At 40.9% G+C, this 16,002-nt stretch overlaps 1 protein-coding gene across 1 annotated transcript in view; it reads right to left on the reverse strand.

Annotated features, from left to right (window-relative positions):
* RAB38 (RAB38, member RAS oncogene family) overlaps positions 1–11,515 on the reverse strand; it is a 62,452-nt gene extending 50,937 nt beyond the window's left edge. The window contains exon 1 of the mRNA XM_025357039.1: positions 11,237–11,515. Coding sequence (XP_025212824.1) covers positions 11,237–11,438 — 202 coding nt within the window. The 5' untranslated portion in view covers positions 11,439–11,515. The remainder of the gene's footprint in view (positions 1–11,236) is intronic.
* Positions 11,516–16,002: the final 4,487 nt, after the last annotated feature.

Here is a 16,002-nt window from a genome sequence, read left to right on the forward strand (position 1 = left end):
GCTGTAAATAAAATAATGCATATGATTGCATAGAACTATGCCTGACACTTAATAATTAGTGGCTATTTATAGCATGTTATGGGAAAACAGTCTAATCAAGAATAATTTAAATCAGTAAGTTTTCATCACTCTTCTTAAAAGAGCAGTTTTATGCAAGGCTGATAAACTAATTGACAGTTATATTTAAATAAAAGTGATAAGGAACAAAGGTTAAATAATACATCAGAATAACACAAACTACAAAAAGTAGAGACTCAGTGCAAAAAGTAATAAAACATTTGAAACTATTAATTATCCTTTTCTTAAATTATCTACCTCTTGCTTCCAAACGCCTGCCCTTGCTAGGTTCTCCTCATTCTTGGTGCTTTCTTCTTCTCTACTTCTTTGCTGACTCTACAGTAAATTTCATTAAATTATGCAGCAAATAACTCATGGCAGGATTTACTAAAAATCAGGAAGCAAATCTGGATAGGTAGAAAATAACTGTAACACAAAGCTTAACTGGAGAAGTGCTACAAACAAAGGAAAGAAAAGTTGCATGGGACTCGAGGGAGGAAGAAGTTACTACTGACAGAGAGAACTAGGAAAATCTCTGTAGAGGAGTTGCCCTTTCAGATGGGTCTTAGACATCAGGTGGGATTTGGATGTGCTTCCAAAGGGAAGGACACATGAACCAGCAGGGCAAGCAGGAGAAAAGGCTCAGAGACAAGAAGCATGCAAATGAACCAGGAATGGCAAGGAGTTCCAATGGTTGAAATTTAGACCTCATCATGGAGGGAGGGAGAAAATGGTATTAGAAATGCTATTTAAAGACAAACTGTGGATGACTTCGGGTGTCCCCAGTGCTATGCCATTATCTTCTCTTCTCCACTGTATGAATTTCCACAGGACTGGGTGCCTTCCCAATTTGATTATCATTATACCTCAATGCTGAAGACAGCACCCAAACACCTAGTGTTAAAAAATACGTTTTTAATTATTCAAGTTTCCTTGGTAATAAGCCAGATAATCTTCTGTTCTGGTTCTAATTCTACCATTAACAAGCTCTGTGGGCCTGAGAAACTAATGTCGCCTCCCTTCCAGATCAAGCTTGCTCATCCATAAAATGACTGATATGGTTTTGATGAGTACTCAGGGTTTTAACTCTGTAAAATTACCTTTCAAAAAGTTATTACTTTATATAATATACCCTAAAATCATAAAAAAGATACAGTTTTGCCATTTGACATCCAAATGAATGACATTTCACTTCAAATTATGGAGACTGTTAAATGAAAAAACACAGCTTTTAAGAATGGTATTTAAGGACACTTCCCAGTTTTTACAGTTGGAAAACAAACAAACAAACAGAATGTCTCCTTAAGAAAAGTGGTTGCATGGAAACAAAAATGAGCCCGCATTGCCAAGACAATCCTAAGTCAAAAGAACAAAGCTGGAGGCATCACGCTACCTGACTTCAAACTATACTACAAGGCTACAGTAACCAAAACAGCATGGTACTGGTACCAAAACAGAGATATAGACCAATGGAACAGAACAGAGTCCTCAGAAATAATACCACACATCTACAGCCATCTGATCTTTGACAGACCTGAGAAAAACAAGAAATGGGGAAAAGATTCCCTATTTAATAAATGGTACTGGGAAAATTGGCTAGCCATAAGTAGAAAGCTGAAACTGGATCCTTTCCTTACTCCTTATACGAAAATTAATTCAAGATGGATTAGAGACTTAAATGTTAGACCTAATACCATAAAAATCCTAGAAGAAAACCTAAGTAATACCATTCAGGATATAGGCATGGGCAAGGACTTCATGTCTAAAACACCGAAAGCAATGGCAACAAAAGCCAAAATTGACAAATGGGATCTCATTAAACTAAAGAGCTTCTGCACAGCAAAAGAAACTACCATCACAGTGAACAGGCAACCTACAGAATGGGAGAAAATTTTTGCAATCTACTCATCTGACAAAGGGCTAATATCCAGAACCTACAAAGAACTCAAACAAATTTACAAGAAAAAAACAAACAACCCCATCAAAAAGTGGGCAAAGGATATGAACAGACATTTCTCAAAAGAAGACATGCATACAGCCAAGAGACATATGAAAAAATGCTCAGCATCACTGGCCATCAGAGAAATGCAAATCAAAACCACAATGAGATACCATCTCACACCAGTTAGAATGGCAATCATTAAAAAGTCAGGAAACAACAGATGCTGGAGAGGATGTGGAGAAATAGGAACACTTTTACACTGTTGGTAGGACTGTAAACTAGTTCAACCATTGTAGAAAACAGTATGGTGGTTCCTCAAGGATCTAGAACTAGAAATACCATATGACCCAGCCATCCCATTACTGGGTATATACCCAAAGGATTATAAATCATGCTGCTATAAAGACACATGCACGTGTATGTTTGTTGCGGTGCTATTCACAATAGCAAAGACTTGGAATCAACCCAAATGTCCATCAGTGACAGACTTGATTAAGAAAATGTGGCACATATACACCATGGAATACTATGCAGCCATAAAAAGGGATGAGTTTGTGTCCTTTCTAGGGACATGGATGCAACTGGAAACCATCATTCTGAGCAAACTATCGCAAGAACAGAAAACCAAACACCTCATGTTCTCACTCATAGGTGGGAATTGAACAATGAGATCACTTGGACTTGGGAAGGGGAACATCACACACCGGGGCCTATTATGGGGAGGGGGGAGGGGGGAGGGATGGCACTGGGAGTTATACCTGATGTAAATGACGAGTTGATGGGTGCAGCACACCAACATGGCACAAGTATACATATGTAACAAACCTGCACGTTGTGCACATGTACCCTAGAACTTAAAGTATAATAATAAAAAATAAATAAATAATAAAATAAAATAAAATAAAACCTGAAAAAAAAGTGGTTGCTATATTTCTCAATTCTAAATTATACTTTTATATATTAATGTTTATGAAGTTATGAAGTTTTTCAATCATGAACAGAAGTCTATTTTTTATTGAAGAAATGTTTAGATCAATGATATGTCTAGAATTAAGGCACTGATGCAATAGTTGACTGAAAAACTTTTTATTGAACAAATACTCCTTGCGTCCCTACCACATGTCCAAATACTATATTAGGACCCAGGGATACACTTTGGAGGAAAAAGACATTCCAATGCAATAGTAAAATATTTCTATCTGGAATAATCATGGAACTTTATGGGAGCAGAGAAAGTATTTCCCCGAGTCTCATGGTTTCAACAGACAGTCTGGAGGAGGTGATATTGATAGAGTGAAAAGGACCCACAGGAGTTACCTATGTTAAAAAGAGGAATGTGCTTTTTTCAGCCAGAGACAACCATGTGAGCCACAGCATAAAGGGGAAGGTAGGTATAATGGGGCCACTGTAAGATCTGGAATGTAAAAATCATAGATGTGAGAGAGAAGACTGGAATGAATGGCAAATGATTGACAGTTATGATGGTCCTGACTGTCATGCTAAAAAGTTCAGCCTTTAATTCTAAAAATGCTGTGGCTCCACTGATGGATCCCAAATGAGAATATCAACTGGAGAACAGCACCATGATGAGGGGTATCACCACTGTTGATTACAAACTGATGGGCAGGGAAGCTGGAGGAGGGCATGGGCAGGCGGCAACTGCTGCAACAGTTCCGGGGAGTTATGAAGAAGATGTGGCTATTGAAAAAACGGAAAAGATATTTATTTTATAAGGTAGAAAAGACAGAATTTTGTACTTAAGAGTGGGCAATGAAAGGAAGGAGAGAATGGTAGAAGTTAAAACCAAAATTATTTTCAAAGAGTAATTTAAGATCACATAAATTCTTAGTTAAATTCCTGAACAGCTGAAAAAAATGAGTAAAACTCAATTATTCAGAACCCCAGGCTAAAGTCTCAGACTTGACCTTGCCAAGTTAAAGGACATCAGTCTAGTTCACCATCCTAGAAGATAAGGATCTTCCCTTGCTGGAATAAACCTGATTCCCACTCCAGGAGCAATATGTCCACTGTATCCTTCTGGGAATATGCATCTCAGAATCTAAGAAAGTAACATAAATAAAGCTTCTCAATGGTTTGAAAGCTTTCAAGGACTCTCCAAAGTGAATCATCAGAAGAGGAAGAGAAAGGATTCTAAGTGTAAGTCAAAACATCTATTCTCAAAAATTTACCAGATGAGTGATGACGTTAGTATGAACCTCAGTGGCTGCTTAACACCAAACCCCTTTTACTAAGCAACAATTATGTACCAAATGTCATGTTCTACTTATGCTTGGCCCAGCTTCCTCATCTATGAAACAGGATATAAGAGGACCTATTTGTTAGAATTACTGTAGTATTTAAATTGCAAATATTGCTTTGATAAATTGGTAAATAGAAGGAATTTTCACTTTCACTACTCTTAACATTTAATTCGGCATATATGACCTTTCCTAATTTGTCTGCTGCATCCCTCTTAACACCACCTTTCTCACACACTGTAATCCTCAGCTAGGTCAGATTACTGAAGCCTGCATGATGTTGTCTCATCTCCATGTTATGGCTAGGATACGTCCCCTGGTTGACTTTCTTTTAGCACCTGACACTTTCCCATCAGATCACTTATCAGTGACTAAATAATTATTTTGAAATAAATATCTTTATGCCACACCAGACTCTAAAAGTCCGTAAGAGCAAATATCAACCTATTTCGATCACCCCTAAATCTCTCTGCTTATCAAGTGAATTAATAAATTTTCTCAGGCAAGATCTTATACTTCTCAAATCTTCAAGTTTTAAAACTGCATTTTAAAACAAATAAAAAAATAAGTAGCACTTGAGCCTTTAATGACAGTTTCTGTGTTCCTCACAAGAAGACCACAATAGGAGAGACACCCTGGGTTTCCTTTTCACTTCACCAGGCCTCAAGTATTCCAGTCACTTCTTCCATTCAAGGACTTCACAAACCCATTCCTCAATTTCTCTATGACTTGGATCTATCATATTTCTAATTTTCTAATTATCAGCCCCCCTAATACTTTACTCTCATCCCCTCCATTGTTCTCATCACAGCGTGTGTAATCTATAGCCAATACAAAAGAGAGATGTTCTGGGAAGATAAACTTGGCTTTGATACACCTGAGAACTGGAGGAGGTAGAGATTAGAGCTAGCTAAGAGGCTATGATACCAGAACAGGTATGTAAAAAAGTGCTGTCTCTGGTCTATGGAAGTGAGAAAAGAGAGGCATATTTACTATCTGACTTGGAGACGGGTGACATATGAGGGTCAGAATAGAAAAGATGGCAGAGGTTTCAAGTCTAAGTGACTGGGGGTGAGGTATTTTGGTTAACACAAACTAGAAAGTCCAGTGAATGTGGACAAATGTCTAGTTTAGACTTACAAATAGCATCATTTACTACTTATCATTAAGTGGGGCAAATGTGGATATATTGTATTTCTTTCTTGTTTTTCTTTTCTGTTTTCCAGCTTTGCTACACTGAGCACATATTACTTATTAATAGAAAAAACAAACCTGTTTTCATGCAAACTTTGTTATGCACATGTTCACCGGCAGTGTAGGTGAGATATTGTAGAGATGTTCAGCAGGAAGATGGAATTGTAAGGCTGAGCTCACGAGTAGTCAAGGATATAGGCATAGTTTTAAAGTCATCTGCATAGAGTTAAAGCCCTGGGAATGCATGAGATCCTCAAGCGAAGGAGACCAGATTAGAGGGCCAGACGATGAAATTCTGTCTCAAGTTGTGCAGCCCTGACACACTGACAGGGAATGACTGGTGCTAGGTAAAAGCACAGGAAACATCATACTAGCCCTAAGGTTTCGTGCAACTTCCTCAGATTTAGTCTCAGAGAGGAGGAGGATGTGGTGTGGACAACATCTCTGCACCATGAGAGTGTTTTGAAGTTACATCTACCAGTGCTTTTTACTTATTGTTACAGTGATTTGTTTTTGTGTCATGCTGATGAAGTTGGGATGAAGAATTAAATCTTACTCAATTATTATCCTTCTTTGTTTTCCCCTCACCTAAGTACTTTCACGTACCAGTCACTTTATATATATGTACATGTATTTGCTACAGAAACCATTCACACATATAGAGCTACTTTTTCCAATCCTCTCCCACTTTCAAATGCCTTAGCTTTCCTTGATCATGCTGCTACTTCCTTTTCTATCAGAATCAGTCTTCTAAAACCCAGATGACGCACCATGTCCTGCCTTGAGGCACTTTCTCCATATATCCCTCATTCCTACTTTGAAAGTTCACCATTGTTGCTCACTGTACACATTATTTACCCATAAGCACATAGCACTTATTTTATGTGGTATTTAGAAAATCTGTAGAAACAAGGCAATAAACTGTCCAGTGGAGCATGGCTCAGCCTCAGTATAAATTTGGGGGGGGGGGTTTATTTGACACACTGATCGCCAAATTTAGCTCTTTCTACATGCCTAGACCTATTACCTTGACATTTAAGACCCATCTTGTAAAACTGCTTGAAGAAATAGTCTTTTAGAAATAGATACTAAAGAAATAGTTAAGTCTGAACCCTGTCTTTGGTTGAATTTCACAACCTGAATGCACTTTACAAACCCTAAAACAACATACCACTGTGACCCAAGTGTCAGAGTTGCTGGTGTGAAGAGTTAGTCCAAGGACTCCTGACACTGGGACCGGGCTGCCTTCATCCTGTTACTTTGTCTATGTGACAGTTAATGTATTCTTCTGCTGTCATGTCATATGGCTTAGGTGGAGGAAGTTGGTACAGATGTGCCTTGGGCGGAAATATTTTTCTTATAGGGTAGATCTTCTTTTAAGTATTTAGAGGCATTTGTTATTTAGCAGAGCTCTGCAGTCAAACTTTTACATGGTAAAGAAACACTCGAAACAGTCTCTAAATTGTCTGCCCACTTAATTTATTTTCTACTATAGCAATATAAAACTAGAGTTGGGTTTTCTGATTACCAACAGACTTGGTTATCTCACTCATACAAGTAAGCTGAAGCTAAACAGACTGACTGTTCCTGTTCTTCTCTGCCACTTATGATCTCAGGCAAGTCTCTTACCTCTCTCATTTTTTTATCTTTTTTAATAAAAAGTGGGTCTAGGACCATCTGCTTGTCTACACCCTCAGCAATGCTGGGGGATCAAGTGGGAAAATGTATGTGAAAATAGTCTGTAATAATAATTATGATAACAGGAATAATAGCTAACACTCATTCAGCATTTATTATGTGTCAGGCAGAGCTTTGCATGAAGTAACTCATTTAATCCTTATAAAAATTCTAAGATGCTGGTATTGTTATTATTCCCATTTTACAGACAGAAAACCAAGGCACAGAGGCTAAGTAACTCGCACAAGTCACAAAGCTACTAAGTAAAGAAGCTGGAATAAATGACCATGTGCTACCTATACCCTGAGTACAGTGATAATATAACATTTTACCTGCAGAGACTACAAAACATAAAATAAGTATCACAGGAAAATTAAATAATCATTTTATAGATGAGACAATTGAGGTTCGGCAGGGTTTCACAGTTTGCCTAATTATATTTTCAGAGTATATATAATTTAGAATATATTTAGACTAGTCTGAAGTGTTCTGTTTTTAAATTAAGGGAAGTAGAGCAAATCTTTTGAAAACAGATTCAACGGTCAATTTTAAATTCTAGTGGCCTAACCAGCTATTATACTGGGAAATTATAGATTATAATATGCCTGGACATGTATAACAGTAAGGGCTTAAGAAATATTAGCTACTATCCCTATAAATGTCCCAATGCCTGCATCAGAGTCCCAAAGCACATCAAGAGTTCTAGACAAAATAGTATAGTTCTTTTTGAAAGTGTGAATAAGCAATTATAGTCTCTGGATTTGGAGAGTAATAAAAAAGTAGAGTCTCTAGTGTGAACTTTTGGCTTTCCTTTTCCCTAATTGATCTATTAAAAAAAAAAAAAAAAAAAAAAACTTATAAATTCACATCCTAATCAAGATAAAACATTTAGAAATAGATTTTAATTCATTTCTTTTCACTGAATGCACAGGTGTACTTAATAATATCAAAAATCTAGTTAGAAAGGAGAAGGTAAGGTTAACCCACCTACTAATGAAACAACACTTTTAAAAAGGAAGGATGCATAATCCCTGTGGGCCAGCTGTGTGCCAGGCACTCACAGGCCAGCAAGTGCAAACGGCATCGTCAAATCTGGCTCTTCCTCTACTAGCTGGGTGGCCTCAGGCAAACTTACTTCATTTGTCTGACTCTATCAAGAGCCTCTCAACACACAGCTGACCCAGCTGACCCTCTAGCATGGAATCACTGGAATCCAGGCCAACTGCTGTCCCCTATGGGATTTGGTGGGATTTGTCACCTTGTTTCAAGGCCTACTCACAAGACCCTAGAGATACTTTTTGGAGTCTTTCAAGATCAAACTGGCCAATCTACACAGCTACAAGAGATACATCATGGGAATTTAGTGGATAAAAAGGGCCCTATTTGGCATTGAACCAAGTGAATATCAAGAGTCTAGCTGAGCCAAGATTCCCTTAATAACAAGTGTGTATGATATCCTGTCAGAATAGTGCAGGTCTTCTCTATCTCATTCACCACCCACAACCTTCTCAAAGCTAGGCCCACTGACCTCCACTACCTGTTCTATCCAGGCACACACCACAGTTGAACACTAGGGAGGGAGAGATGCATTCTTATCTTGGATAGACAGGCTGTGATTTGAAAGTACTACAAGGTACACCTGGCTGGCTGGAGTCTGGGTGGGCAGTTGAGGCTGGATTTCACATGAACTCATTACCCGCATGGCTCCCTATGCAGCTTAAACCATGAAATGTGGAGCACATGCATGCTCCAACCATTTCCCACAGTGGCCTAGCTTCCACCCAATTCACTGTGCCTGCTGTCCAATCTCTAATTCAGCTAACAGGGCCTTTGGGCTTGAGGCTGCTGAAGACAGATTACCACTGAGCATTAGAGCTCTGGGAAAAACAAGCTCCTCTACTGAGATGTTGAACATAACAACACCACAGTATCTGTAGAAAGAAATTTCCAAGACTCCAGATTTCTTATTTATACAGACTTCTGTGACTATAGCCTCCACTGCAACTTCAGTCTACAAACATGGCTAACGAAGTGCTTTCGAGCTTGGGAGTTAAATTGCTCCTGACAGTATGTTGTAAAATAGCAAAACTGAAAATGGTGATAACCTGGGGACAAAATATATATGTAATATTGGGATCACAATTTTTTAGGAATTAATTAGCACTTGTATATCATATCCTTCTTGCCTAGCATTTATACAGGCTTAAAACACGCTAGCTAGTGTGATAATAATCCTTGCAGATCTCCTAGAGAACAGGCATGATCACCTTCAACTAGCACTGTTGGTGGCTCACCTGTCATTTATTGGGAGAAAGCATTCTCCCTATTTACAAGTAAGGAAACTAAAACAAGGAGGTTAGAGAAGTTACCTAAGATTGCCTACTACATGCAGAGTAAAGTAAGAATCCAGATGGAGGCAGTTCCACTTTGGAATTTGAGCTATTAATCACTATACCCTTCCATCTCCTCTGTTTATGTGAGGAGACTAAAATCTACATAGAACTTGTCTGCTGTCATGCTGTTACCTGGATGGTACATAAAAATCCAAATTACAGCTACATCCCTGTTTAAACAGTAAGCCATTTCTAAATCTGAATCCTGAGGACTTTCATGAAGCCAGAAGGGTTTTCAGACATTATGACACGCAGCAAGAAAGTACACAGAATTTTTTTAGATGAAAAGCCCCATCCAACAGTGGCTGATAACATCTTCTGTTCTCTGATAACCCCCTTGCTACTAGAGCAGCTGAAGATGACTCCAAATGCATGAATCTGTTCATCTGTTCACATGCTAAAAGAATAAGTCCTGGCAGTTTATGATTAAAGAGGCATGAAAGTCCCCAGATCACAAATGCCCTTTCAAAAATGTTCCACATTTGTTCTGGCTTCAAGCCATGATAAAGTGTTTCCAATCAAATGCATCAGCTAAAATGAACCCATTTTCTGAAACAGCAGTGGCTAGTTTGGGTCCAGCACTTATAAAGAAAGGTTCCTGGTGTCACAGACCATGAAGTAAGACTGTTTGAAGTTGTTTCCATGGAGAATCCCAGAAGACCTTAAAACTTCTGAGCAGGAAGATCCCTGACCCTTGCCCAACTCCTTTCCACTTAACAATGATGCAACTGAGCTGAAGAGACTTGTCCAAAGCCACTGAGCAGGTTAGTTAGTAGCAGGGCTAAAATCTGTAATGAGGAGTTGGTCATGCCCAGGTTGCAAACAGCCTTGTCCAAGGCATACTTGAAGTAGATACTTTGCACCCTCACCTTTGACTAGGCCTAACTTCTGGTACAAACCTGTGGAGTCAAAATCTGATTTTCAATATTGTAAAAAACAAAAACAAACAAAAAAACTCTCATTTTCCAGATCTCTCAATGAAAACTTTAGGGCCAAATCAAGAAATCATAAGGCTATCATAGGCCCTTACATAAAAATGGTCTTAAAATATATACACAATCTCCTTTTCATAGAAGACTGAGAGCCAGAGAGATAGAAATATAGAAAGAGAGGGAGAAAGAATACTTTGCCCCTGACATACACACACAAAAGTACTTGGCTTCCTGAAAGAAAAAAAAAAAAAAAATCTCAAACTCCTTTGTCTTAAGGGCAGAGAGAAAGGTGACAAAATTTGAAATAAAGTGAGCGACGGAAGACAGGAATGGGCAAACTCCAGCTAGCCTGGAACTATCCCGGTTTCCGCTGTGACCCAGCCTAGGGGCTTCCCCTCGGTCGGCCCCTGCACGGAAGGCCGTGCCTGACACTGGGCTGCGTCATTGGCAGAACTACCCACGCCCAGAAAACGAGCTGGATTGGAGAGCAGAATGCAATTGCAGCCAATCTTCCTCAGGTTCCCTGGGGAGGCCTGCTCTGGGCAGAGAGATCCCAGGGGACTGTGCGGGAAGGAGCTAAAGCAATAGCCCAAAAGCTCCAGGGAATGCACTTGAAGTTTCAAACATTTTTCTTTTCTTTGAAACTAAGTTTCCAGCCCACCAGGAAAAACTGTCTCGCGACCTAGGGATTTTAATCTCACGCTTGGCCGCAAGCCGCTGCCTCAAGACTGGAAACTGGCCGCGAGGCGCTCTAGCCCCCTGACCCCCTCCCCCGGCGCTCACCGGCGATATCCCAGAGCTGCAGGCGCACCACAGTCTCCGGGTCCCAGTGGAGCACCTTGAGCGCGAAGTCCACGCCGATTGTGGCCCGGTAGTGCGAGGAGAAGTTCTGGTGCACGTAGCGCTTGATGATGCTGGTCTTCCCCACGCCCAGGTCGCCAATCACCAGCAATTTGTACAGGTGCTCCTTGTGCGGCGCCTGCATCCTGGCGGCCGCCCGGCCGTGCAGTGCCAGACCAGGGAAGCGCAGCCAGGGCTCTGCGCAGGAGAGAGACTTGGGGAGCGCAAGTGTAGGTGCAAAGGAGAGGCGTGGGCGGCGGGGCGGGGGCCGGGGGGCGGAACTCCTCCCCTAGGGGTTAATCCTCCTTCCTACTCCGCGATCTTGGAGAGGGGAGGAGACAGGAGTTAGTCCCGGGACTGGCAGCTGAAAGGATTTCGCGTGTGGTTGCGTGTTGCAGTGCTTATTTATCCGGCGCTTTAGAGTTTCCGAAGAGCTGTTTTCGCCTGTGACCCTGGCCACAAACTTATGAGGTGTGGATCTTATTTTCCACGTTTTGCTTGCGAGAAAACTGATTGTGAAAAAGTACCCTGCGGGAGATGGCCAGTGAAAGGCTCCGCTGAACACAGGTCTGAAGTCACAGGGCTCCGAACCACCCCACACTGTAGAGAGAAAGTACAGTGTTAGGAAGCCGGAGACTGTCTGGACTTGGTTCCTGCGTGTCCCGGTTTTTAAGTTGAGGAACCATAAGTAAGTCATTTGAGCTCCCCCAGCCTGTTCTTTCTTAATGAATGGCAATGCTGACCTCTCAGCAGCTTGGAGGTGTGAACACTGAGCACTTTCACACCCATTCAACTGGCAATCAGTTAACAAGGAGGACAGCTGGGCCGAAAATGCCAAGGGCACTCGTGACTTTTAGCCTCTTCTCATATCCTAAAAAGTCTGAGCTGCACAGAAAGACAGTTTTAACAATTGGTGAGATTATTACAAATAATAATAATGGCAAACATTTATTGAGCACTCACTATATGCCAGAGGGTTTATAAATTATGTCTTTTAATCTTCCCAGCTGTCTTAGTAATAGATACTATTTTTCTTCCTATTTTACAAATGAGGAAACTAAGGACTAGACGTTTTAAGTAATGGACCCAGAGTCAAATAGTAAGGAAAAAAGCCAAATCAAGCACAGGTCTTGAGGTTCCTAACGTTTTTTTTTTGTTGTTGTTGTTTGTTTTCATTCATTTGACCAATATACATTGAGTACTACCATTCACCATGCTCAGGTCTGTGTACTTGGCATGATACAGAAATCCTAACACAGACAATGACTACTGGCCTCAAAAAAATTTACCTTCTTGTGGGTGGAGACAGACAAGACAAAATAAGTACAATTTGTCATATATTAACTGGTAATAAAATAAGGCAGGAAAGGGGATGTGAAGAGATTATATGGGGTTTGCCTTTTAGATAGGGTGGCCAGGGAAGGTTTCAGTAAGAAGGAGACAATTTAGTAAAGACATAAAGAAAATGAGAAATTGGGCATTCAGGTCTAGGGGGTGAGCAGTTTATACCAAAATGAGCTATTTTGTACCTGAATGTGCTGTGAATGGAGCGCTGCTCACATTCTGTTGTTTCATCTTCTCAATTGCTTTATGAAGTGGGTTATTTTCTTCGATTTATAAATAAAGAAACCAAGATTAAGAGCACCTTTCTCAAGGGCACACATAACTAGTATGTGTTAGAACTGGGACTTAGAGTCCCGTGTGAAAGGGAGAAAGGAGGTTTGGCAAAGCCATTGTCTTTCTGCCTTCCTCCTCTGGCCGGACACACCCTAAACTTTAGCCTCCACATGCCCCAAACAAGCAGAGGGATGCCCTAGATGTGTAACTGGGACAAGTCACATAACCTCTCTCAGCCTTGGTTTCTACATCAACAAAAGGAGAACGATAATACCTGTGGCCGGGCACGGTGGTTCATGCCTGAAATCCAAGCACCTTGAGAGGCCGAGGCGGGTGAATCATTTGAGGTCAGGAGTTCAAGACCAGCCTGGCCAACATGGTGAAACTTGTCTCTACTAAAAATACAAAAATTAGCCGGGCGTGGTGGCGGGTGCCTGTAATCCCAGCTACTTGGGAGACTGAGACAGGAGAATAACTTGAACCCAGGATGCAGAGGTTACAGTGAGCCAAGATCGCACCATTGCTCTCCAGCCTGGGTGACCTGAGCAAGACTCTGTCTCGAAATAAATAAATAAAATAAATAAATAAATAAATAGAAATAAGGTTGTTGAGAAAATGCTGGGTCCACAGTAGGTGGTAAATAAATGGTAGCTATTAATATGAAATGAGGGACACGCTTTAAATACTGTCCGCAGGCACTGTCCTGTGCAGTTTTATCTTTCCTCAGAGAGTAACTCAGAAGCTTTGCTCGGAATGGACACTAAGTGACAGTGTGTAGAATTGCACTCATTTGTGTTTTATGGAAGTGCTTAGCTGGGTAGGCCTCATTCACTGGTTTCCACCCACGCAGGGACACACCAAGAAGATTATATCTAATAAGTGAGACAGATATTCTACCTGCTTAAAGAATTAGCCAACCATGTCACCTCACTTCCCAGGGAGGGGAATTCAGGAGCACAAGATGCTGAAGCCATTCTAAATGCCTGCAAAATTAGGAAGGATGACAAAATGAGACCTTTGCCAGCTCTAAAATCCTGGGTCTGTAAATCTGAGAGACAGACTTTGTCTGCCCAACGAGCTTCTAGGGTAGAAACGAGGTAGGAGTTTGAGACATCTTGTGCGGCAGCCCTCAGAATTATACCCAACCCAACTTTCTCACCAGCCCCAGACTGTTTTCCCAAGCCTGGTCCAGGCAGAGTCATCCTCACTGTTGTCTGTTCTCCTCTTTTGAGCAAGAGCATATTGGAACATCAGACAGTTTGATTTATGAGGTAGGACAGGCAGGGCAAAGTTCGGAATTTCTGGGTCCTGAAGCTGATAACATTGGAGGAAGGAGCTTTTTAAGCAAAAGAATGCAAAATCAAAAATATCTAATTAGGTCTAGGGCCTTGAAAGGGATCCTGAAGCTTCAGTTTTATTGCCTCTCTGGGGGTAGGAGACTCCTCTCTCAGGGACAGCAGCCAACCATGGTGAGCAAGCTCCTTTGCCAGGCAGGAAGTATGTGCAGTTTGTTTCCAGCAGTACTCATTTAGGTCTCATGATCATTCTTCACAGTGGGAAGAAATTACTCTCGGTTTATATTTTTAAGACTTTTAGATTAAAGTAGCTTGGTAAGCACCCCGGCCTAGCAGTTCAGTAAAATCTTTGTAAAAGTTGCCTAGGTCTCTGAACCTGAAAGTCCCCTGGTTTAAATGAGGGAGTTAGGTTGCAAGATCTCTGGAAAGTCCTTTGGACTCTAAAATATCAGAATTCTGGGTGTTCTAGACATCGTCTGGTAAGACTTACACCCTAGCTGATTCTAGTCACCCTACAAGAGCACCACTGCCCAAGAGGTGATGTTTTCTCTCCTCTTTTTAGGTTTGGAAGAAAGGCCATCTCAAAGCAAACATGATGCCATAGATCTCTTCTGGTTTCATGGTGCTATCCTTTCCTCTGCTGAAGTACATTTTCCCATAAGACAAAGGCAATCCAAGAACATTTTTTGTGGAGGGCAAACCTTCCTGTACTCCCCTTCCTTGCTTTGGACTTATTTTCTACTCTCGGAACTAGGCTGCAGACAGGGAGTCAGGTAGTCAGGGACAAACTATACACTGGATCAAGCCAGACAGTGAATAGATGGAAAGGATATTATCAAGCAGCTAGACTATTCTTGCCTCTTCTTTCAATCAACCCTGTCCCCTGCAGTTATGATGCTTCTCGAGAACCTACCTTCCCCAACCTGAACATATACCTGTCAAGATGGTTTAGGATTATCAGGAAGATCTCAGCTTTTTCTGACACAAAAGAGCCAGTGCTTCCTCCCTCTGGAGAGAACAGCTGTGCCATTCGTCCCCCTCCTAGCAGCCACACTGCACCATGGAAACCTGTTCTCCACAGTAATTCTCAAAACATCTCTGGTGATGTTTTGACAAGCTTACTACCCTCAAATTGCTAAACCATAGCACATCTTCTCACCAAGGTTGGGAAGGCCAATGACTCAAGTTTGTAAAAGGTGTGTGAGACCACGAGGTGCTCAGAATTCAAGCCAAGAATGATATCCCAGAAGGCACAGCATTAGATTTCTCTGAATCTCCATTCCCTTTCTATCCAATGTGGGTACCTATTCTTATGAAATGGAAAAACTAATTACAATGATTGCAAATTGCTTTGCAAATGTAAACTTGAAGGGGCAAACCCTCATGTTTTCCTCCTAGAGATACTGTATTTGGTGAGCCCCTGTGAAGTTACATTGTTTGCTTTTGCCATTAAGAGAGCCATGGGGAGTTATTCATTAGCTTATGTGAGCTTTTAATTATTGCCCTGAAGAAATATGTAAATGACTGCAAGATGGGGTCCCAAGGGCTCTCTTACAGAAAAGGTAATCTAATTTTTCTTAGATTAATACAAGAAATATGTCTTAAAACAGATGAACTTTACTCTGCAAAAGGCCTGGAAGAAATGACCATATATTTTATCATTCAAACTATGACTCTTGAGAGTGAAAGGGGGCACTATGAATAATTACACCAGACAACAGGAACAAGCCAGGGCTTTCCTAAAGAATATTCATTCCCTGGTGTGAACCTGGGAGGCGGAACTTGCAGTGAGCCGAG

This window comes from Theropithecus gelada, chromosome 14, assembly GCF_003255815.1.
Source record: "Theropithecus gelada isolate Dixy chromosome 14, Tgel_1.0, whole genome shotgun sequence".
Classification (NCBI taxonomy): Eukaryota; Metazoa; Chordata; class Mammalia; order Primates; family Cercopithecidae; genus Theropithecus; species Theropithecus gelada.